We start from the raw sequence: 25,332 nt of genomic DNA, 5'->3' as shown, positions 1-25,332 counted from the left end.
CTTTTCTCGATACTTTTAATTTTAAACGATGATTTTGATATCAAAAGGGAAAAGACATACCTATCGTGCGTTTAATTGAGTTGAGATCTTGGATCTAACCTCAAAACTTGTCGGTGATCAATGCATAAAACTATTTTAGTCTATTTTCTCATTTTCTCTCTGGAATTTAAATGCAGGTATGTCAAATACTGGTTAAAGATGTTGACAATCCGTGCCTTGGAGAGCACGCCGGGTGTCGTTAACATCTGATCAAGATCGTTCCAGTCTTGAAAATTTTTAACCTAAGCCTGCCAATCCTCATTGAAATGATTGTGAAGTGTCTAATTTTCAAATCAGTCTGTTATTAGAACAGAGGCCTGTGCCATAGGATAGGATCAATAAAGATTTGGTTATGATGATGAGGTAGATATTCCATGTCTTAAATTTGAGTAAACCTTACAGACACCTTCTTTCCTCGAGGAAGTAATGAGGTCATTTCCCCTAGACTTGACCCTACTACTACTGCGTCCCAACTAATTGGTTTCAGGCTTTCACGCAATATACCGAAAACTAAACGACAAGCTTTTCCTCGAAGTATAGACATTAGGTTGGTTGTTTATCAGTAAGTTTCAGATCAGTTTGCTATTAGGACAGGGGTCTCTGCCATGGAGAGGATCAATACAAATTTGGTTATTAAGACGATGTTTATATATCATGTCTTAAACGTGAGTAAACCTTACGAACACCTTCTTTCCTCTAGGAAAGGAGGAGGAGGCTATTGAATTATACCACTACTGTGTCCCAACTGGTGGGTTTTTCACGCTTTAATTTCACACAATATAGCGAAAACTAAACGAAAAGCTTTTACTCGAAGTAAAGAGATAAGAGAATGAACCAACGACCTCTTCAATTACAATGCAACTACCAATTGTTGAGATACAGAGACTTGTATTACGAGGAATAACAAAGCACAACAACAATACTTATACGTATCAAAACCGTACGCTAAAAGGAAGTATCAATATTCACAACCATAGAATGTGATGCCTTCATTCATAAGTATACATACTAACAAAAATTGTGGTACTAAAAAGCCCTATTATTGCTGCGTTAACAGACACTTGAGATTAGCATCTGTGGCTCTTCACCGCGATCTTCAAGTTTCAAACACAATGAGGGGGATTACCGAGGAGGTTTATTTGTAAACACGACAAAGAAAAGCGTATTGTTGTTTGCCGGGCTCACTGCATCGACACTCTAGGGACTCCTGGTTGTGATTTTATTGAATGGTCTCGCATCACACACGATTCGGTGAACTCGTGAGGTATTTGCTACAATAAAAGAGCTTAGGAGCTGTCGATATTATGAAATTCTTTCACTTTTTTTGCATACAATATTCTGACAATGATGTTTATAACACAACCTACTTATGGTTGAAGTATTAGCTCTACATAATTTACTGGCTTTGCCTATAATTACGGATAAAATAGTGTAAGTTATATATAGATTGTATAATGTAAACGTGACAGAAAACTTTTGTACCTAGCCTTTTAAACGCATTGTGTAAAGGCGCGTGTATTGATGATATTTGGCTTATTTACAAAAAATATATACTTAGGTTAGATAATAACAATGATAATGACATTATGTATTAAAGTACATCTTTTTTAACTTGATATCTTTGATTTATAGGTGGGTAAGACAAATAGAATTTCGACTAAGATAGACTGGAATTTAATGTCAGATTCTGACTAAAAACTCATATTCTGATGCCTAAATATCTACTATTTACACTATCTCCCTCACATTAAAAGGGAACAAAAAATCAAACACATGGATCACAAGCAATTTTGTTGGTTACAATATTAAACAAGCGAACCAGTGCTGAGCATATATTGAAACTAAACAAAATTTATTTCCTACTGCCTGTTTTGAATAGATAAAATATAACTAATGTCCCTAAGTGTATGTAACCTGATATCTGCTTCTGACGTCTCAATCTAAAACTGAATAAACATACTTCGCAAATATAGGTTAGGGTAGGTACCGTGGTTCACCATAATCATCACGTCATACGGAGGGTTAAAGGAGCTGCTATTGTCAAACGTGTCACAATTGAATGCAACACCAAACGTAAAACAAATCTTATATCTTTACATTAAAGTTCAAAATGCTAAATCTCTTGCGCCACAGCTTTGTACAGCAGTGTGACAAAGTCCGCTTATAAAGATGATTTATTGTCGTGTTAAGTATCCCGTGCAATTGTTCCGAATATTTATTTATACTCGTAAACTATAAACAACGAGCAAATCTGGTTATTTATTGCGTGATTGGACATTCGCGTTCGCTTCCATCGATGTTTTTATTTGAATTTGAATGGGAATGTGAACTCTAGCAGGTCTTTCTCAAGCTTGCTTTCGTGTAAATATAACAAATAGCTTTCATGTTGAAATGTTACCTACTTATTGTGCTAACGATATTTACGTTAAGCTAAGTTAAAAAGGAACATTCAGTTTCTATTTAACTTAGCACATGTAGACGGACATAAATATTTTCTTCTACATAATACAATTAAAGGAATAAGACATTCTCAACAACTTTATAGACACACGTTATATTAATGCGTGAAGCACCAGCTAGAAACAAAGCAGTGTTTTCCTCCTCCAAAATGGGTTCTTTAAAGATTAAGAAATCATTGGTATCTTTACTTGTTTGATTTTTCAAACTTAACTTATACGGATTATTTTCTTTTCAGGTGAAAAGCCGTTCAAATGCGAATACGCGGGCTGCGATCGACGGTTCGCCAACTCTTCGGACAGGAAGAAACATTCGCACGTGCACACGTCTGACAAGCCTTACAACTGCCGCGTGCATGGCTGCGACAAGTCGTACACCCACCCATCTTCACTGCGGAAGCATATGAAGGTGCACGGCGCTGCTGGCGACGCTTCCCCGCGATACGACAGCGATGGCGACGATTCCTCCTCAGCTGGCAGCGTCAGCGTCACCGCCGGCGCCGCCAGCCCTCCCGCACCCGTTCCCCCACCCCCTCCTCAAGCCACCACCCTTCACCCACACCACCACCCCACGATAACAGACAAACTAGAAAGCCTTAACGATAAATACCTTAACCCCCACGATCAAAAAGCCTACGAGCGTCTACCGGCGCCGCATCATCACAATCAACCTCCTCACTTAACAAATATAGGAGGTAATGGTATGATGGACAACAAACTAGGCTTCGGTGGTCACTGGAGTCAGTTCCAGCAACCCGCGCCCGCTGTCCCTCACGCCGTCCCCGAGTGGTGGTGTCCCACGCAAGAGTCCTACCACCATCACCATTTGATGCACCATTCAGGAGCAGCCGCCGCTTACTGACCGCACCGCGCTTAGTGAACTCTTCATTCGACGCGGTGGCCACGTGCCTCTCACATTATGTTTTTGCACTCGAGTCCGCCTAAAACTTGAATTCAACGAGCTTTCGAAACGTTACATTACGCTGAAGTTCTAGATTTACGTGGAATGAAAAGTTCACTAATGCGCTTGTGATTGTGTTTCTTTTTAAGAATGCGATACGCTTATTAACAAAATAGTTTATTATAATATTCTGATCAGTTTTGAAAAAGATTTTTACTCAATGCCAGAATTGCAGCCGTCCGATTATATTTAAACATAATAGTTATGTGTGTAAGCAAAAACTTATTTGAGGAAATAGAAACAATGTAACAATCCACAATGCTGTTATAACTACATTAAATCTGTCCTTTTAATGAAACAACAGAGTTGTAAACAATGACCGCTAACTGTCAAAATTTTTACACGTTGTATATTTTCTGTAAACATTGCTAAGAAGTGTCTTATTATATTAAACGAGATGTTTCTGCGTAAAGCATTGTTTGCGTTAACTTTTGTAATGTCAGACGCGTAGATTTTGTCAACTGTATTGTTGACAGTGATTTATTGTAGCTATTCTGTACATTACAGTGTAAGTCAACTTTACGATGCACATTTTTTGCTGATAAATTAAAAAGCTATACGAATGCAATTCTTTTCACATTCCCGCAATTTTATGATAACTCAAGACGTCTATTTGTCGCTTCTCATGAATAAATAATCTCTGACATTTTTAATATCGCGAACTGGTTTTAGTTTTTAATTTAACATTAAAAATAAAACGTTGATTTTATGACCAAAGTACCGAAGTCCAATAAATTTCGATTTATAGGTTGTATAATAATTATTGTAAATTTTTAGTTTCTTATATGTTAATTTGCCTTGTGTATAAAAAACGTATGTTAAGGAATACCCAGTGATAATAGTGTTAAGTGATTATAATTGTAACTAAACTATCTATAACATCGCTATTGATTCGTGCTATGTTTTTCAGAAATGTATGATAATATGACTATGTATACACAGTTTTATATATATTAAAAATAATGAATATTTTTTCACGGACCCGCGCTATAGATAGAGAAATTTTAACTATGGAATACTAATTGACTGATTGTGAACGATGTATTTTAAGTTACTTTAAGATGGATCTGTTGATTGTCTTTTCTACGGCCATGTAAATAGCAACTAGATAAAATAAAAAACATATTTCAATTGAAATGGATTTGTTTCTTATTCACAAACTTTAGATATTGTAGCAGATATATAACGTACATAAACTTTTCTTTACTTTTATAAATATAAATATTTTTCTTTTGGAAAATTTATATCTTGACCCGATATTATAAAAAATATTTGAATGCTTTTCAGTCGCAATTAGATAGGCCTAGCCATATACCGAACAGTCATAAATACATGGGTCTGAGTAATTAGAATCTGGCCTAATGGCCTAATGGTAGCCTTCTACCGTGGCATTACGCCCTACGTGCAAATGCACATCGCCAAGAGGCTTACTATTCAGGTGTAAGTAACGAAACTTACTCAGAAACGGTATCAGAACGACCCTCTAAGCCGAGATCATAGTCATAGAATGACATTTGCTGTCGATAGATCACGTGATCAAGATCTGTCATTCCCATACATTTTTCTAGTTTTCAAAGCGTTTGCGATCGTAGAAAGAGAATCGACGTGCCACTTGGCTACAAGGGCTGAAGTCGAATAAGTGGTTAGGTAAGTATTTTTTTTTCATATTCTATAGGTACATCGTAGATAGGTACACGCTGTATAGTATATTTGTAAATTATTAACATTATGTATTAACATAGTGGTACAGACTACATTAATTTACATTTATTAACCAATTATTGATAACATAAGTACAAAACATATTGAAATAATGCGAAATGCAAATAAGAGCATAGGTTTTCCACTATGTTTGTTCACTCATGTAGGTATTTTCTTATTACATAGGTAGGTAGGTACTTAATTTGTTTTTCGATCTATGGTAGTAGTGCCTACCTACATATAAAAAACTAATCGTATTTTATATACTCGTATACCTACTTTAGAATGTGCACACATAATCCGTTTTCTTTCTGTTTTTACTAGATATCTCTTCACGCTTATCTCCGAATCGTATTTTCATGAGCTATTATAAATAAACCAAAACACTTTAGTTTGAAGCATACTTTTGTTTAACAAGTACCTAACTTTTGATTTTGACAGATTTAAGTAGGTAAATAACAAGTTCATGGAAATAACCGACTGAAGGAAATTATCAAAGATTATAATTATTTAGCCAAGCACTTAAGGTACAAATCTTTAAGTCCGCGGCAAAAAAAAACTATATTTACTAAATATAGTTATTTTTTTGCCGCGGACTAAAATCGTAAACAAGACCGAGGTCCTTCATGCGAAAGCCAAAAAGATTGATCACTCGTGGCACGAAATCTAAAATGGAAATCCAATTCTCGCGATCATTTCGATCGGATTCCGATCAAAAAACCTAACTCCGTGACGGTACCACAATAAAACACAATAACAAAACGAGGAACAATCATATTCGAAAAGAGAATTGAATTTATCATTGAGAAGAAACGAGAGAGAGAAATGATAAATGATGTATCGAGGCCGAGCAGGCGGGAGTGCGAGCGAGACGGTGTCCGCGTTCAATTCGATCGTATGCTTCGCGCCGATGATTTATAGTTTCTCAACAGGGATTGGCCGATGCAGTACTCAAAAGATTTATAGATCCTTATGCCTCATGCGCGGTAGGAGCGTTTTCTTATTATAAATCTCACTCCTGCGCATGCTCTCGCCGTTGCTCCAGTCGAGGGAGAAATTAAAAAATATGTTAACATATTGCGCTCGGCCCGACATACTCGTAGAACACGAGGGATAATTGGCTCACATGTTAATGGCCCGATCACGTAGCCCTGTTACTCATAACTCCAGACATACTTGGACCGACGACGCGAGCAATTGATTGTGCCGTACTTTTTAATGATTATAATCGTCAGGGTAATAATAAAAAGACAAATATGGGTTTACGCATACAATATTTTATATAACATTATTAAAATAGTACCTCTACTCATAATAATGTCTTTCTAAATAACCTAAGTTTATAGTTTGTTACATTATTGAATTGTTTTTAATGTCTTTAATTTAAGGAAGATTAGATACATATCAGAGTAAATAGGTATATTATGATTTTTACGTGCAATATTTTATTATGCCAGGTATCCAATAGTCAATAATCATTACCTACTCAATACATTTTAATATAGTATCCTCCACCATCGACCTACGGCTACGAGTATTTTCATGGTAAAATAAATGAGCAAATTAAGCTCAAATTAGATAAGCTATTTAGACAGCTGAAGAGGCAATGGGCAGGGCACATAGTTCGAAGAGCCGATGGACATCGGGTCCCAAGGTGCTGGAATGGCGACACCGCACTAGAAAAACGCAGTGATGGTTGACCCCCTACCAGGTGGACTGACGACATCATCCTTAGTAGCTGGATGCTGGCGGCTAAGGATCGTGATTTTTGGAAGTCCCTACAAAAGGCCTATGTCCTGCAGTGGACGTCCATCGGCCGGCATGATGATGATGGTGATGATGTGACTATGGTAGTAAAACAAAAGCATAAAGATGTTTATGTAACTCTTGAAACAAAATTTTACTCCAGTCCACATTGAAAATATTTTTTAAGAAAAAAATCCTTTAAACCGATAATAATTAATTACCTACCTACCATCGTTTTTATATAAAATTTCTAAAGCTATTTCCATTGTTTTCATACATGATGATACATGAATAAACGATACAGATAAATCGTCATTAATCAGGCAGGTAAATAAATAATAGAGAAAAAATATTTTCTAAGACTAAAAGAATAATATGTAGATATATTAAATCGCTCGTATCTACGAATATACGCTGTTTAAAACGCAAAATAAGCTCTTTGCTTCTACTAATTTATAGTCTGTGAATAAGCGAGGTTAATACCTACATACTTATAACGTTTTTTAAATTATTCAGTCTGGTTGCTAAAATTTTCGCCCTTATAAAAAAGACGATTATTATTGTTGTAAGACCCTGTGCACACAACTAAATGGCGACGCGGCGACTACGCGTGTTTACACTTATGTTTTGTTTTCTATTTTCTACTTAAAATAAACATTATTCATAGGACCTACTGAACATTTAGAAGAAAACTTGGTAGTTTAAAATTGCGTAGTTCCCATTCCCGTGGGAATACGAGGATAAAAATATTCATAATATATATCACTCACAAATTACATGGCTTTTAGTGGTTTGAAAATTGGTTCAGTAGATCCAGAGATTACCCCCTACAGTACCACAAACTTTATTTTATTATAATATTAGTATAAAAGTAGGTATAGATGAAGTAACAAAGATAGAGTTCAAGTTTTGTAAAGGTATTTTTTAGTAAACAAAGTTGTTGTCGATAAATACAAGATCGTAACTTCGATCGAAATCAAACAAAAGGTAACTTTGATAGTTCTATGGGGCACAATGTAGATGGCTCTATTTTCAATTAACTACTTCTGTTCTACAGTTACGAGGGCATGCGTAAAAATACACCGTGTGTACAGGTTCTAATACGCCCGTCGCTAGCTGGCGAAGGGTGACTCGTCTATGGGCTACGCTTCCCTATGGGCCCCATGGCAGATAAGATCTCTGCGACTGACACCTGGCCCCGCCCCTCACAACCCCGGCTATTACCTTTTTTTGTTTACGCACCCATGTGTATTAAACAGAAAAATCGTAGCCCGTCATAACGTTCAAACCTAACCCAAGTTTGGTTTGGAATGAAATGTCAATCAGCAAAGCCAAAAGTGTTATAGGTAAATACCATAATTATAAAATTCCATAAATGGTATCGTCCGGATTCCATTGTGAAGTGTTTTGTATCGTTAAGGAGTAAGAGCTAATTAATAATAACTAAATATTATAAAGGCGAAAGTTTGTGTGTAAGTGTGTAAGTATGTTTGTTCCTCCTTTACGCAGCAGCTACTGAAGCGATTTGGCTGCAATTTGGAATGAAAATATATTTTACTCTGGATTAACACATACGCTACTTTTTATCCCGGAAAAATCCATGGTTCCCGCGAGATTTGTGAAAACTGAATTCCACGCGAACGAAGTCGCGGGCGTCCGCTAGTTAATAATAGTACCTTTTTTATGGAGGCTGAAAGTTTCTTAGCCCAAGCTAAGTACAGCAGCCAATTATGGATTTTGAACTAGCTTTGGAAGATTTCAAAATCTCAGTGTCTTTTTGAGATGTCAGGTGTAAGTTCGGTCATGTGTTTTGAACGGCATTCGTCGTCATCAACCCATATTCGGCTCACTGCTGAGCTCGAGTCTCCTCTCAGAATGAGAGGGGTTAGGCCAATAGTCCACCACGCTGGCCCAATGCGGATTGGCAGACTTCACTCACGCAGAGAATGAAGATAATTCTCTGGTATGCAGGTTTCCTCACGATGTTTTCCTTCACCGATTGAGACACGTGATATTTAATTTCTTAAAATGCACACAACTGAAAAGTTGGAGGTGCATGCCCCGGACAGGATTCGAACCCACACCCTCCGGAATCGGAGGCAGAGGTCATATCCACTGGGCTATCACTGCTCTTTACACTGCGCTTTACGCTTTACACTGTTATTATTTTTCATGGATATATAGATGGTATTTCCTCTACTCCATGATAGCCCTGAGGATATGACCTCTGCCTCCGATTCCGGGGGGTGTAGGTTCGAATCCGGTCCGGACATGCACCACCAACTTTTCAGTTGTGTGCATTTTAAGAAATTAAATATCACGTGTCAGTGAAGGAAGGTCAAACGGTGAAGGAAAACATCGTGAGGAAACCTGCATACCAGAGATTTATCTTAATTCTCTGCCTGTGTGAAGTCTGCCAATCCGCATTGGGCCAGCGTGGTGGACTATTGGCCAACCCCTCTCTTTCTGAGAGGAGACTCGAGCTCAGCAGTGAGCCGAATATGGGTTGACAACGCAGAAGATTTCCTCTACTAGCTTGCTTTTGCAATCTCACCTGCACTAAGTCGGACAACTTATAAGTGATGGCATAGTGCTGAATGTTATTATTTTGTACCCCTGTATCTTTCTAAGAAGGTCTACTGGGGCGGTTCAAATGACTCAACAATTTTTGCTTACTGAGACGAATATCTTAGCAATTCATGGATTCACCGTGCGGGTGCCGGGTCCATCGCGTGGTAGAGAGAATAACTTCGAGCAGAGCCCTGAACTTGTGAGCTGGATGTAGGGTGTAGGCTCTAACTGAGAAAAAAGTGTGCAAAAGAATAACTCAATATTTCATAGCCTGACACAAGACTGAATACCAGGACCTCCTGAAGTGGCTGACCACTGGACTAACGAGTCAGATTTATTTATTAATACATTTAATTTTAAGAGCCCGCCTTATCGGGCCCTAGGAGGATCGACCGTCGGGATAATCAGACGTTTATCGTGGGCATCGGTATCAAAAGAAACTCCCGTTCTGAAGACAATCAGCGTAACGCAAAAAGCCTCATGATAAATCCTGTCAACTAAAATTGCAAATATATTCCGGCGAGGTGCAAAAAAGAATGTATGATAAAATACAATAGACTTTGAATTCTGATGCATACAACCCGGGCGGTCGTTTTTAGAGCGGGCCCTCTGTAAAGACTGAAATCTTTATTTATTAGAATCGGCAAATTATTAAAAGCAGAGTGTTTTATGTTGACCGTATACGTAAGGGAAAGTACAAAAAAGAAAACATTTAACGGAAGAAAATAAACCGACAAAAGTCAACAATTACATTTAAGTTATTACTCCGAGATGAAAACCTATCAAATAAAAGTAGCCTAACCAATAAAAGCAGACAGGTCTCTAAATTAAAAGCCTATAAAAAATTAAGAAAGCAAAGTACTTAACGCCACATAGACAAGAGATAGATTGTCTTACATACAAGAAATATGGTTACTTTTCTTCTTACTATTTCAGATATTGTATTTTGTTAGTAAGTCTTGTATGTATGTACGTATGTAAGTTTGTTGGCTTGTTTCAGCACATCCTGTCTTCCGGACCGATGGTACAGTCACTACAAACAGACTAAGCACTTTTGAAATTCAGATTAAGCCTAGTTGAAATAAATGAATTTTGAATTATTAGTAATTATTAATTTCCGAATAGTTCAACAAATCTACATTAATATTAAATCCACGTAAAGCCTGTAAGAAGGGAGTAAGGTACTATACACTTTGTACAAAAGTGTGTACAACCTATGTCCACAATTACAATAGATGCAGATGAAGTTATTGCTATTACATTTAAATAAGATAATTAAACATGTCTTAAATAATATGAGTATTTTTAGCTCAACTGTTACTTATTCGGAAGGGTATACTCAGAATACAGAAAAACACCAGAAGGGTGTTAAAAATTCAAAAGCGCCATGTAATATAGCTACATTACGCGGGTGGGAAGTGCGACGAGTGCGGGATGTTGCTACAATTTTTGGACAAACTGCGCGCTATATAATGACATCTAAACGTGGCTTCTGGTGTTTTTCTGAATTCTGAGTATACCCTTCCGAATAAGTAACAGTTGAGCTAAAAATGAGTGCGACTAGTCCAGCGAATACCAGAGAACTGTATTCGAAGCTTTAAATGGTCAGAATTGAGTTTATAGTACTTTAGATACAGTATTTTATGACGAAAATTGCAGGAAGTTAGAGCAAAATGAAAAATATATTTGTTGAAAGTTGTTAAGTAAATGCAAATTGTGCTATTTAGGTCACAGTACGGTAAATGAAATGGCACATTAATTCTTTACAGTATACAAATACTAACGTTTACATTTTAAAACATGTGAAAGTAATTTAGTGTCGATATCTTCATCGGAAATTGTTTTACACCTGCCACCGCCGGTGACACGGTTAAACAGATAAATTGTAAAATAGGAACATCTCAATCGCGTTCTGAATACAAATGAAAGGTGTGCGGAACATGCGGAAGGACGAAAAACTTTTTACACAATACGACGTACATGCGACACGATTATGCGATACGACTTTTTTGGAACTTATAAAATACTAGCTGACGCCGTGTGGTTCCAGTTATCGTAGAAATACGGGGATAATATATAGCCTTGCTCGTTAAATAGGCTATCTAACACTCAAAAAAATTTTCAAATCGGACCAGTAGTTCCTGAGCGTGTGCAATCAAACAAACAAACAAACAAACTCTTTAGCTTTATAATATTAGTATAGATTATGTAGCAAAACGGTGCACGTGCTTTGCGCGCTTAGGAAAACAATCTACTTAACACAGCAATTTTTTTTTGAGGGAATTAAAAAGTGGCATAAAACGAACAAATTTTGGCTAAGTCTACGAGTAACTGGCGAGGTGACACGGAAATTAAAAATCATTACATTTTGGGAGACTATTTGCAGTCCCTCTCTACTTCAGTAGCTCAAAAATATAATACGAATAGGTATGTATGTATTTATTTAATATGAATAAAACAACATGTATATTTGTATAACCACATTATACTACTACAATATTATTATTGTTGAAATGTACACACACACCACAGTTATACATCTGGTACACCTATGATTGAGGGAATCTGTACATATTCCTTATAAAATTACAAGAAAATATGTTTACTTATAGTCTTAGACAAAAGGAAAATTGTTGAACAATCAACAATTTTGATAACTTGACTTCTGCGTAGACAAATCCTGCTTAAGTTGTGAAATTTTATTTTATACTAGCGGACGCCCGCGACTTCGTCCGCGTGAAAGTCGTTGTAAACTTTCAACTACCCCTACCCTAACCTACCTCTACCCTACCCCTACCCTACCCTATCCCAACCCTACCCCTACCGTACCCTACCCCTGCCCTACCCCTATCCTTCCCGTACCCCTACCCTACCCTACCCTACTCATTAAGGCTGCACTTCTTTATTTATTCCTCCCACCGCGAGTCGCGTCGAGCGCGGCAACCGTTACACAAAAATAATCCTTACAGCATGAATTAGTATTCACGCGCGATGGCTTAGCGTATTTCATGTATAACTTTAGTGTTTCTTTACCGATTTTTATGATTCTTTTTTTATTGAATAGGTAATAATGTTAACTTTCTTATTAGGTATGAGTGATGAGTGTTATAAACAAAAGAGTAGACAAATATAATTAGAAAGGTCTGAACTGCTAAGTTATCGGGAGTTACACGTGTTATTGTGAGTCAACCATAAAAGATAGACATATATATGCTGTTGTGTTTTTATAGATAATTTTAAGGAGAACATTTTCGTCATACATGATTTCTATGTAGCTTTAACCATTAAGGCTGTACACGCGACAGAATCTTAAAAAAATGAGTAACTTCTCCCGTTTTCTCAACATTTCTCTTCACTGCTCTGCTCCTATTGATGTTAGCGTAATGAAAAGTATACTATAACCTGCCCAGGAGTATGTTGAATAATTGTACCAAGTTTCGTTAAAATCCGTCAAGTAGTTTTTGTTTCTATAAAGAACATACAGACAGACAGACAGACAGACAGACAGACAGACAAAAATTTTACTGATTGCATTTTTGGCATCAGTATCGATCACTAATTACCCCCTGATAGTTATTTTGGAAATATATTTCATGTACAGAATTGACCTCTCTACAGATTTATTATAAGTATAGATAGATTGTCCGCGTGGAATTCAGTTTTTCACTAATCCCGCAGGAACTATGATTTTTTTCGGGACTAAAAGTAGTCTATGTGTTAATCCAGAGAAAAATCTATTTCCATTCCTGTACTACGATAAGTATACCGAATTTCTTTATCATAAATGAATATTAGTATCGCATCGGTGTCGTATCGTGGTCGTCCGGTGAAACGGGCCCTGGGAGCGCATTGTTCGCTATCGGTACAAGTGTTTTGACGACCGCCTATCGTGGCGATATGCGATCTCACGTCGCGACAACCTACACAGAAACTCACTAAACTGTCGAAGTCAAGCATATACGTAAGTATATCCATGACTGTACGTAATGCATATACGTAAATATTACAATCATCAACCTATTTTTAGCCCCTGACGCCCAAAAAAGAGGGGTGTGTCTGTTTTTTTTTTTTCATTTAAAAGCCAGTTTCTTTGCAGTGGTTCTTAGCTATGTTCAGTTAATATCAGTCCAGCAGCGTAATAACTTCAGCTCTTTTCCAAAGTATAATCGTCAAATGACAAATAATGATTTAATAACTTCGGCTTGATGCTGCAGACTGGATCCAACGTCTTAACCAACATGATTTTTTAGCAGGAGTTTTTAAAAGGATATAACCACGATAAAGTTCTTCTCTCAAAGTAAAGCTACAACGCTGATTTTCCGTGGGAGACTACAAACGATACCTCTTTATGGATAACACTGACATGATGACACGCTCCTGATTGCCTAAAGATATTATAACACTACGGACGCACTAGAATTCGGTTTTTAACAAACCCAGCGGGAACCATAGATTTTTCCGGGATGAAAAGTACCCAAAAGTAATCCAGAGTTAAAACTATTTCCATTCCAAATTTCAGCCAAATCGCTTTAGTAGCCGCAGCGCAAAGGAGGATCAAACATATAGGTAATGGTACACAAACAGATTACACACACAAACTTTTTTATAAATATTAGTGTGATATAACTTAATTACACACAACAACTGAAATAAAAGAAAATAATTACAAAATTAGCATATAGCATAAACAAAGTAGGCAATAAAAATTTATAATGTAATAAAAATATCGGTAATAAAAAAATAAAACAAAGGAATTTACGTTATTTAAGATGATTTGGGATAAGAGTAATATTAATAACTAGCTGACGCCGCGCGGTTTCACCCGCGTGGTTCCCGTTCCCGTAGGAATAGGGAGATAATATAACCTATATAATATAGCCTATAACGAATAAAGAGTTTTTCAAATCGGACCAGTAGTTCCTGAGATTAGCGCGTTCAATCAAACAAACAAACAAACTCTTCAGCTTTATAATATTAGTATAGATAACGTTAAGTGTTGGAACGATAATAGGGCAATTGTAGATTGTACTTGCTTCAGTTGAGTTTACAGATATTGAGCTCAATAAAAAATATTCAAATCGATTGAGCCGTTATAGTTTTAGCAAGACTAATGAATACTCGCTATTCTCGTCTCAAAAATAACTCATATATGATTAAAATAAACCAAATACTTTAATCGAAACTATAGACTGTATCAGTAAACAACATCGTACGCAAAGGAAGCGAATCCTCCTCTAGTTGTCATAGATTAACAAAGAAAAATAAAACTATAAATTATAAAATATCTCTTATGGTAGCAAAAGCTCGATTGGTATAGGAAGAGGGCGCTAGGGCGGGAGGGCCGTGCAAGGGCGACTTCCGTGTTCCGGCCTGTTCCTCCTCATAACTCATCATCAGCACTCAACGGGAGGCCCGCGCCCTCACGTGAACAAAGAAAAATAAAGATTTGTGTGAATTATATCCCTCTGTGTAAGCAAAGGGGAAACATAAGTTATAAAAAATAAATCCGCAGAATAGATTCTGTTTTTGTGATCGTTATGTTTAAAGATATTTCGTTACACATCGTTTATTCTTATGTTTATTGACAAAAGGTTTAAGATTTGTAAACTATACACATAATACATTAAAATATACATCTATAATAGAGTTTAATAGTCCTTATGTAACAGAGTTTGTCTGGAGAAGTACTACTATCCTATCGAGAGGTCATGGGTTAGACTCCCAATCTTCACAGACTTTAGACTAATTCGAGGGGAATATTGAGGAGATGTGAATATTATATTCACATCTCCTCAAAATAGAGGGCTTTATGTCAGACTTTATGTAATGCGACTTCTATAAAGATAAGCCCTTAAATTCCAGATTGACGCAGGACTCGAACACAAAACTTTATTATCATCATCATCATTATCAGCCAATCAATGACCATGGCTGGACATTGGCCTCATTTGACGACCCGGGTACGTCGCGGTGGATCTTGCTCCCCCGGTAAGCTCTTTCAACCTTTTACGGTTTTTAGCTACCTTTCTCTGCTTCTGAGCCTGCTAGATGGCGTCGGTTCACCTAGTGCAATGTCGACCACCACTGCGCTTTCTTGTGCGGTGTCAACATTCCAACAAGCCTTATTGCTGAAAAAATCTGTTGTAGGCATCCGCTGATGATAGAAACTGAGAAAAGTAAGCAGGACGGTGCAAAACGTTCACCGTAGTAGGACCTAGTATATTATCATCATTATCAACTAATATTTGGCTTACTGCTGAGCTCGAGTCTCCTCTCAAAATGAGAGGGGTTAGGCCAATAGTCCACCACGCTGGCCCAATGCGGATTGGCAGACTTCACACACGCAGAGAATTAAGAACATTCTCTGGTAAGAGCCGTGATAGCCCAGTGGAGAAGACCACTGCCTCCGATTCCGGACGGTGTGGTGTTCAATGAAATATCGTGATATTTAATTTCTTAAAATGGACACAATAATCTCAAACGGTGAAGGAAAACATCATGAGGAAACCTGCAGCATACCTGAGAATTTTCTTAATTCTTTTGGTGTGTGAAGTCTGACAATCGGCATTGAGCCAGCATGGTGGACTAAAGCCCTCTCAACCTGCGACGAGACTCGTGGTCAATAATGAGCCGAAAATGTGTTGTTAATGATGAACCATAGATCTAGAGTGATAACGCTAACCACACACGTCATCATCCGGCCATTGACTGGCCCGAAGTTAAAACCACGTTAAAACCATAGCTTACAGTGCTCAAAAGACCGTGTGCACATCTATGGCACGTGGCGGCGATATTCGGCGCAACAATATTCATAAATAACAGCAGACAACAATGACGGAGACGAGACGCCACGCGCCGACGCCGCGACGCGTGCCGTACTCACGCATGTAATTATTTGCACTTACTTATTTATTGAATTTATGCTATTGTGAATGCACTGTGCACTTGTGTGTTACGGGCTTTTGAGTAGTGATAGCTGTCTGTTTGAAAATCGAAGTCAATGACACCCAAAGGTGACTTTTTACCCGATTACGGAGGGTATTTTGACCGGTAGGTGTGTGGGTATGTTTGTTCTTTTTCAACACTGCGTTGAGAGAACAACAAGATTGTTCTTCAACAATAGCCGTGGTCGTATGCCACGTAGGTCACAAGAAACGATGAGCTACGTTCGTTTGAGAGACTCATCGATATCGCCATCGAGACTCGATGAGTATCTTTCTAAAGTTAATGGACAGATTTAATATGTTTAGTCCTGAGTAAATTAATCAATACATACTCGCAACGGTTATAGTAGTTTATATGGTGTACTTACACGTACATAACCTTACCTTGAAAGAAAATTTTACAGTTGGAATGTGAATTTTTATAGGCAAGCACAGCTTGGACCACATCATTGTTTTCCATCAGGCGTGTATTGTGCATTGTGTAAGTACAAAATAATCCGAGATGTTCAATATACATACCGATTCCTATAAGTACACATAAAAGTCACTCAGCGAGCTACGGAGAGGGCTATGTTAGGAGTCTCTTTGAAGGACAAAATCCGGAACGAGGAAAGCCGTAGAAGAACGAATATAATTGACGTAGCCCAAATGATTAACAAACTGAAGTGACAGTGGGCGGGCCATGTTTGTCGCAGAGCAGATGTCCGCCAGGGCAGACGTGTTCTGGAGTGGAGTCCACGTACCAGCAAGCGCAGTGTAGAACGCCCTCCAGCTAGATGGTCTGACGACATCAAGAAGGTAGTGGGAAGTGGCTGGATGAGGAAGGCAGATCGTGTGTGGTGACGCGCTCTCGGAATGGCCTATGTCCAGCAGTGGACGCATACAGGCTGTTGATGATGACACTACAGAGAGTAAGTTATTTTTCTGGCCCAGGCTCGTCCAAAAAAAGGTCAACCAACTCACTACCTGGACTCTAATCTCAACGTCTCCTCCTCACTAACCTGCGTACCAACGAATCCAGAAATTGGTGGTAATTTACTAGTTTTGATGACATTTTTTTTGTTTTTCATACTTAATTTTCGTCACTGCTTAAATACTTAACATCCACAATGTTAAAACTAAAAATATAAACTTTCACTTCATAGATGCAAAATTACCCTGCTTATCCTGAAGACTTATCCTGAAGACTGTAGAAGGAATATTTCAGTTCGTGCAATTTGTACGTATAATACCTACTTTAATTATAAACCTTCTGCACACCATCGATAAACATCATAACTTTCTTACATAATTATATTAAAAATTATAAAATTTTGTTTTTTTTTTTTAATTTTACTCTAAATAAAATATGGCAAAAGTATCTATTACTGATTAGGTTCTCATTATTATTAATTTTATTTTTTTTTAAATTATACAAGTAAAAAACATCGACGAGGATGGGATTCGAACCCACGCGTGCAGAGCACATTGGATTAGCAGTCCAACGCCTTAACCACTCGGCCACCTCGTCATGAGCATCGGTTGCGAAATAGATAACAACATACATTGATTATAATTTTAGATATATATTTTTTTATTCCACAAGGTCGCGCTTCTACGATACTAATAAGTATTATATGTGTTATTAGTTGTAAACAAACGCCCTCTACTTTGGCCGAGTGATATTCCAACTGTCGGTTGAGGAATCCAATTCAACACCAAAGGTTATGAACATTTTTAAACCCACCCGACTTTTGTCACAGCCTTTACCATTAATTTACGGAATGAAGCATATGCGTGATGTTTTCAAAAAGTATATAGATACATGGCTAATGCCTAGGTAGGTACCAGTAGCGATGACTGAAATTTTCTCGTAGGTAACCCTTTCATATGGCTTTTAGTCTAAATGTATATTTTGACTGAGTATCTACTGAGTTAAATTATGTACGTTCGTAAAACTCGTGGATTTTTAAAAGGTAACCCGATAGTAATCGGGTTGTTAGGAACGATCGCCCCTGGTAAATACCTACTTTTAAACTTATTCCATGTTTTATGTGGGAAGGTCTTATTATTTACAAGTTAATTCCAAAGTATTAGTCATGCCATTACATTTTATTAGGTACGTTCTTAATTTTGTTTATAATTTTTCTTACATTCTGTTGAACGTTTTTTTAGATAGGTTAAATAAATTCCGGTTGCTAGGTACTTATTTCCATGTTTCATATGTTTCAGAATATATACATGGCTGTTTTTATTTTCAACCCAGTAATCTAAATGTATATTACTATGTATGTATATTAACGTGTTATGTCTGTAATTAAACTGTACAACAAGCATTTCGGAAATTGATTTTTTTGGTTGCTACCCACGTAACTACCCACCATTAATAAGGGCTCAAACATGGTGGAGGTACTGGATATTCATAAATCCCCTTTTCATCTTCCCTGCTACTACGCAGTTTATTACTATATCATTGAACTATATCTAATCAATGAACTTTAAACTTTTTGATTATAATTAATAAAATATTTTAATTATTCAGATAATCATCTAATCCGTATTATATCCGATTGCAATATTTAATTACTAATCGGATTATATTTATAACACCTAAGCGACCTTTCTATTTAATGTATTCCGGGGTAGATGACCAAAAGTTAAATTATTTTTATCGGATTGTGTAAGTGTTAAAGGCGGAATTATATTTATCTGACGTGTCGTGTCGTGACGCATCAGTATATAATCGGTGTCATACATATTGTAGGCGACACTTTAGAAGTCATCACGACATGTCACAACACTTATGTGTAAACGTTGCCACACAAAATGTATGATACCGATTCTGTTCTGATAGGTCACGACACGACACGTCAGACAATTCCGCTTTTGTTCTTAATGAGACCTCAACAGCGTCACCGGGGCCTGACGGGACCCAAAGTGCCTTTGCAGAAAAGAAAGCAGAAGAGATGGACGGATCGACTCTGTAAGGGCGACTCCTCTGAGACTCGGACCTCGGCTTCATTTCTTATAGTAAGTTAAAAAAAAATTAGGCTGATAGTGAGGTTCAAATTATCGTAACTCGCAAAGTGTACTTATGACAGTTTGACGCAAAACCATTCAACTACAACGACACGACAAGGCGCCAGTGACGCGTTGCACCGTCGCCTGAGTATGACAAATATCAAAAATGGAACTACACGAATACTAACATAAAATAAAAATGTCAAAAATTTAAATTAAGGATTAAAATATTTAAATTTAGTGCGCGCGTCCGCGTCCCGCGCGCGCTCGGCGACGGGCGGCTGCGAGCCTGCGTCCATTCCAACCCTGGACGACGGTAACTGTGGACACGGACTTTGTTTTTTATTTAGCTCGTCCTGTTTGTTGGGTCAAATGACATTAAAATTTGTGAACCAGACTGTCCAAACGTATAAGCATATTCGACAATTTAATTAAAATACCAAAGGAATTTTGTTCAACCGTTTGTACTTCATAGCAGTTACTAAAAAATTCAAAAAATAAGAATATCAGTCGATTTTTAGGGTTCCGTAATCCACATGGAACGGGTCCGTCTGTCTGTCAGAGCGTCCCATGATCAAGGATATTGTTTTCATTATTTTTGTACATTACTTAGGGGATTAAGTGTGTGAAGTGCTAACTTGAACTACGAAACCCTACACTGCGCGTAGTCCGACACGCACTTGGCCGCTTTTTTTTTCATACAATACAAACATGGTAAGTCGAATAAAGAAACTGTTTTGAAAACAGCTAAAAAGGCATTTCCGCTTATAATGAAATCCTTAGAAAAGCTTTATATATTTAATAAATTGAATAAAGTTTTACCATATTAAAACTAAGTACCTATCTAAATTTACTACCTACAGATATTATAAAAATAAAATAGGAAATATACTAAAATTAAATTATATCTAAAAAGAAGCCCATTCCATGGTAACTAAACACGTCCCAATACTATAAATTAATGGAGTGTACTCCGCCAGAAATTTTAAATATTTGAAAGCATTATACAGCTTAGAAAAAAAATCAAAGTCTCAAACACAACGTAATATATTACGTAAAATAAATAATACAATCATAAAGTAGTTATAAATGTAGTGTTTATAAAACGTAATTGTGGTTTTATGGTCCATATATTCTCGGGATGGATTGTGCGTCAGTCGGGATCGACATCAAGGATCGTTCTATGGGTCCCGTGAACACGACGATAGCGATTTATCCTAATTAGGGAGAAATCGGACTGGTGCGCCCATTTGTACTAAATAAACAAACTATTTTTTGTTAATAAAACTATGGAAATAAAAAACTATTCTACAACAAATTAATATTTGACAGAAATAGTTTTAAGAATGAACATTTCTCACATTTCCTTTCTATACAATCGCCGAAGTTTCAACTGCAATATTATAGAAACCCAAAAAATTTTGCTTTGTTTCCGCCCTCAACAGGATTGTCTCACTATCGGAAAATATCACGACAATTACGTTTATAAGCCTAAGAAAATGCTTCTTACGTTACTAATATGTAATTAACTAATACTCGTATTTATAGGTATAACAGTAAGAATACTTGTGAAAATTAAGCGTCAACCCCAACCCCCAAAAATAATCTAGCCTCGTTTTCGCCCTCAACGTCAGCATTTTCTCATTATCTGAAAATATCACGACAACTACTTACGTTTATTCACTATAGAAAATACTTCTTTCATCACTAATAGATAAATGAAAGTAAGAATCCTTGGGAAAATTAAGCATCATAGAAACCCAAAAATAATCTTGCTACGTCTCCGCCCTCAATGTCATCATTTTCTCGTTATCGTATAATATCATGACAACTAGGTACTTACAACTTACCTTCCTACCACTTTCTACGTTTAGTCGCGAATGCAAAAACTCGTTATGTCACTAATAGTTATGAATTAATATTTATATAAATCGGTAAAGTGGTATAGAAACCAAAATTAATCCTGCTACATTTCCGCCCTAAACGTCAGCATTTTCTCATTATCGTACAAAGCGAAACGATTATTAAATCCATATCTCACGGGCCGCGCGGCCGACAAGGGAAACATCTAAATTAGTCGCAGGTAGTGCAGCAATGGCGGTGACAGCTCATAACTGGGGCCCCTCACGTGCTCCCGACAGCGATCTTTGTGCACTAATCATAGCTACAGCGCACAGTACAGTTACAACTTACAATATCAATGCCTGGCTTTGACACGCCACCCAAATAACGAGCAATTTCTTTTTGATGACGAGATTAAAGGGTTTACAAAATTAATCGATTTTCATATGAACATATAAGTAAGCATGAGTTGAAAACGTATCAGTATGTCTACAGAAATGTATGAGACAAGATTTATCCTGCAAACAGGTTTACCTAATATTTTGTAGGCTGAGTACAGAGTACACCGCAAAAATAATCAATATCAATGCCTGGGTTTGACACGCCACCTGAATAACGAGCAATTTCTTTTTGATGACGACGAGATTAAAGACTTCACAAAAATTAATCGATGTAACAAAATACGAGTATGAGTTGAGAATATAGCATTGAATCTGCAATCATAAATGAGATGAGAACCTGCAAATCGTGTTACTTGCTTGTAATATTAATATTATTTTGTGTACAGTGCTCCGTGCAATAATTATGGATACCTATTATTGTTTCACATGACGATATTCTGGTTAAAACCGAAAAGGAAAAGTATCAAAATATTTGGACCTTGCTCACTAGATTACCGCCATGTGAAATGTTGAGACAACTATTATTGTTCCGATAGTTATTTTAGTAAATAGCGAAAACCTCCAACCACATCTTAAGAAAGCTTCGCATTTGACTATTGGATGATCAAGGGTCGGATACAGAAGGCATAGTTCTTGAGACGGCGCGTATTGTGAGGAGGTTCCTCACTGTGGAACCACTGATAAACGGTTTCTTGGGCACTCAAATGTTGATTTTTTTTATAATTTTTTAATAGTGTTTTGTATTCTATTTTTATATTAACATTGTTTAAAATTAAAAAAAAATTAGACAACTAAATAAATGAGAAGAAAATTATTTATTTTGTGTACTAATCATAGCAACAGAGTATTGATAGTACGCCTATCAAACCCAATGACTACAGGTACTACATACAATATTTTTTTTGTTCAAATCATAAATTTGTAAACCAAAACCAGTATCTAATACAAACAACATACCAAACTGTCCAGACTGAAATAGATGCCGGACTACCAAATTTGTTTACCTGTTTACTGAAAGCTTCTAATTATCTGGCTGAGAGTGAAAGGAGCAGGGTTGTCAGGGTGAAGGTGACTGGGGTGCTATCGATTGCCACGCCCACCCGCCGCGCGTTGCTAGGCAACGACGCCCGCCTTTCGTCAGGGCAGAAAATGTCTTGAGACGCGAGTTATCTTTGTTTCTCAAACGAATAATCGCGAGTTTTCCTAGTTCAGTTACTGTGATAGTGATCTTCTAGTTATTGTTTACTAGTGGTCGCCCACTCTAATACATACGACCATAGACATCTCGGTAAAACAGATTAAACTCGTGCGTGCACTTGTTTTTCCATTTTTCTCTATGGGGCTCAGACGCGGACTCTTAAATCTGCAGAACGCAAACAAATTGACGCTTTGGAGATGTGGTAATGGAGGAAAATGCTCCGGATCCCATGGACTGCATTTCGGACCAACGCATCTATACTTGCCAAGCTCAAGATTAAGACAAGGTTATCTACCATTTGCCTCGAATGTATTCTAGAGTATTTCGGACACATTGCCAGGAAAAACGGAGATAATGAATAAAAAAAAATTAGTTGTAACTGGCAAGGTGGAAGGAAAAAGGCCGCGGGGGGCAACCCGAGGCATTGGTCTGACCAGATCCGCACCACTCGAGTCTACTATCTACTATGCTCTACAGACAGGCGGAGATATAAAAAGAAGAAGTAAGATCAGAGATGAAAGTGGTCACGACCCTCACATATGAGGACTACCGTCTCACGGAAGAGTGGTCGCCCAGTGGTCAAAGTTCGATGAACTACGGTGTTTGTAAATTATTGTCCTCTTCTTTCGTGAGTATTAAACCTCACGTGCGAGGGTCGTGAGCATTTCAGAACGTTGTCCATAAGATCTTATGTCCTTTGTGATAATCAAAATTTATAGTTATTTTTTAGTTTATACATACTAAAGAAAAATAAAAATTAAAATCATGAAAAAATAGACTATTTAACCATAAAATATAATACCTATTTTATTGAGAAGAGTTTCCGAAAATGTAATATAAAGTTCGCCCTTCTCAGTTCGCCCTCAGTCATAAGGACAAAGTTTCCCCATAACGTTTGTCTTTTAAGCGACTTTGTTCATCGAAGTATAAAGTAACTAAGTACCTACTGCTTTGGTTAATGGGCTGAGTTTTTGTTTTAGTAAGTGGGTAAGTATTTATATGAGACTGAAAATTTTATTCAGGTATCTACGGAGAAGAAAAAAAACTCAGAAGAATGTCAGGTCTGATTTTTTAAAAAACTATAATTTTAACGCCAATTTTATTCTAATCGGTCCGGCAGGCCGGTCCATTGCAAGGCTAAGCTGAGCTGCAGCAGCTAAGATATGGTGCTTAGACCCACAACGCTGCTTCCATGCAGGGTTAGTGGGCGGGTGATGATGTTGAATTCCTTAAAGGCCATCAGATGAAAATAATAACGACCGGGACGTGCTCGCCGAGGCACTAGAGCGTGACACCACACCACGAACTTCCTTCCTGAAAATTTCTTATAAGAAAGAAAGGCTCAGTGTTTCACAACCCGACCCAGGACTCAAACCAGATCCGAATCCAGAACCATTAACCTGGACCACTGACGCAACTGGTTCATCAGCAATTAATTATATATTTTTTTTTTAAATAAAATTGATCTTAAATAAAACCCAGTGACTATAATTAGTCAATAGTGTAATATAACGATCATATTATGTGTCTGAAAATGTGTGTATAAATAAGTATTGCATGTAAAAAAAAAATATCAATTAACCATAGTTATGTTCAAATAATAATAGTCTTAGGCTAGATATCAGTAAGTATAGTTAATCTTTATTTTGCTCCCCATTATCAAAAGAAATAAAAATTGAGAAGACCCACTATTTACATCTTTTCTGATATTAATTTAAATGTGTGCATAGATAATAGGCTTTAGTTTCTGAATTTACAACATTACTATCATCTTAAAATACTAAACCATAAACATGTTTTAATAACCGAAAAAAAAGGAAACCTATTAGACACAACCCTAAAACCAAGTGTTATTTATTGTCTTTTTATCTCAAACGACCATCGTCTTTTGTCGCAGCGGCTGTTTTTGGAAAAAATAAAGAAAAAAGGAGCACCGATTTCATAGCCGGCATCGAAATCTATGCGGATTTCTTTGTAGATACAATCTTTATTGCTTGTCTACATGTCGATATGTGAGATACTGTCTTTCTTTAAATTAGTAGGGTAATAAGCATCAGTAGAATGTAAGCTTTATAGAGTCGTAGGCGTCAATTAACAGAGCCGTGATAGCCCAGTGGATATGACCTCTGCCTCTGATTCCGGAGGGTGTGGGTTCGTATCCGGTCCGGGTCATGCACCTCCAACTTTTCAGTTGAAAAGTTGGAGGTTTCAGTTTAAGAAATTAAATAATATCACGTTTCTCAATCGGTGAAGGAAAACATCGTGAGGAAAACTGCATTCCATCCTCTCTGAATTACTGTTGTAGCTGTGGAATAAAAACAATGATATACAATAAATTAAGGCCATCCTACGAAATAAAATCGCGTGTTTCACAAATAGGTACTTGTCGGGAATTAGACTAAACCTAACAAAGTCGTCGCTCAGGTATCCCCTGACAGTGTATTTTTTTAAAAAACTAGCAAAAAATGCTCCA

The 25,332-nt window shown here is 37.1% G+C and overlaps 1 protein-coding gene and 1 non-coding gene across 2 annotated transcripts in view; one reads left to right on the top strand and one right to left on the bottom strand.

Moving 5' to 3' along the window:
- LOC112045649 (zinc finger protein ZIC 4) overlaps positions 1-4,593 on the top strand; it is a 38,732-nt gene extending 34,139 nt beyond the window's left edge. The window contains exon 3 of the mRNA XM_024081918.2: positions 2,735-4,593. Within this exon, the coding sequence (XP_023937686.1) occupies positions 2,735-3,357 (623 nt within the window). The 3' untranslated portion in view covers positions 3,358-4,593. The remainder of the gene's footprint in view (positions 1-2,734) is intronic.
- A 13,253-nt stretch (positions 4,594-17,846) lies between these two features.
- On the bottom strand, positions 17,847-17,928 carry Trnas-gcu (transfer RNA serine (anticodon GCU)). The gene has a single exon. It is a non-coding gene; the product is annotated as a tRNA-Ser (tRNA).
- Positions 17,929-25,332: the final 7,404 nt, after the last annotated feature.

Source organism: Bicyclus anynana, chromosome 4 (assembly GCF_947172395.1).
Source record: "Bicyclus anynana chromosome 4, ilBicAnyn1.1, whole genome shotgun sequence".
Classification (NCBI taxonomy): Eukaryota; Metazoa; Arthropoda; class Insecta; order Lepidoptera; family Nymphalidae; genus Bicyclus; species Bicyclus anynana.
The sequence above is the reverse complement of the archived record's forward strand: the minus strand, read 5'-3'. Positions and strand labels throughout refer to the sequence as shown.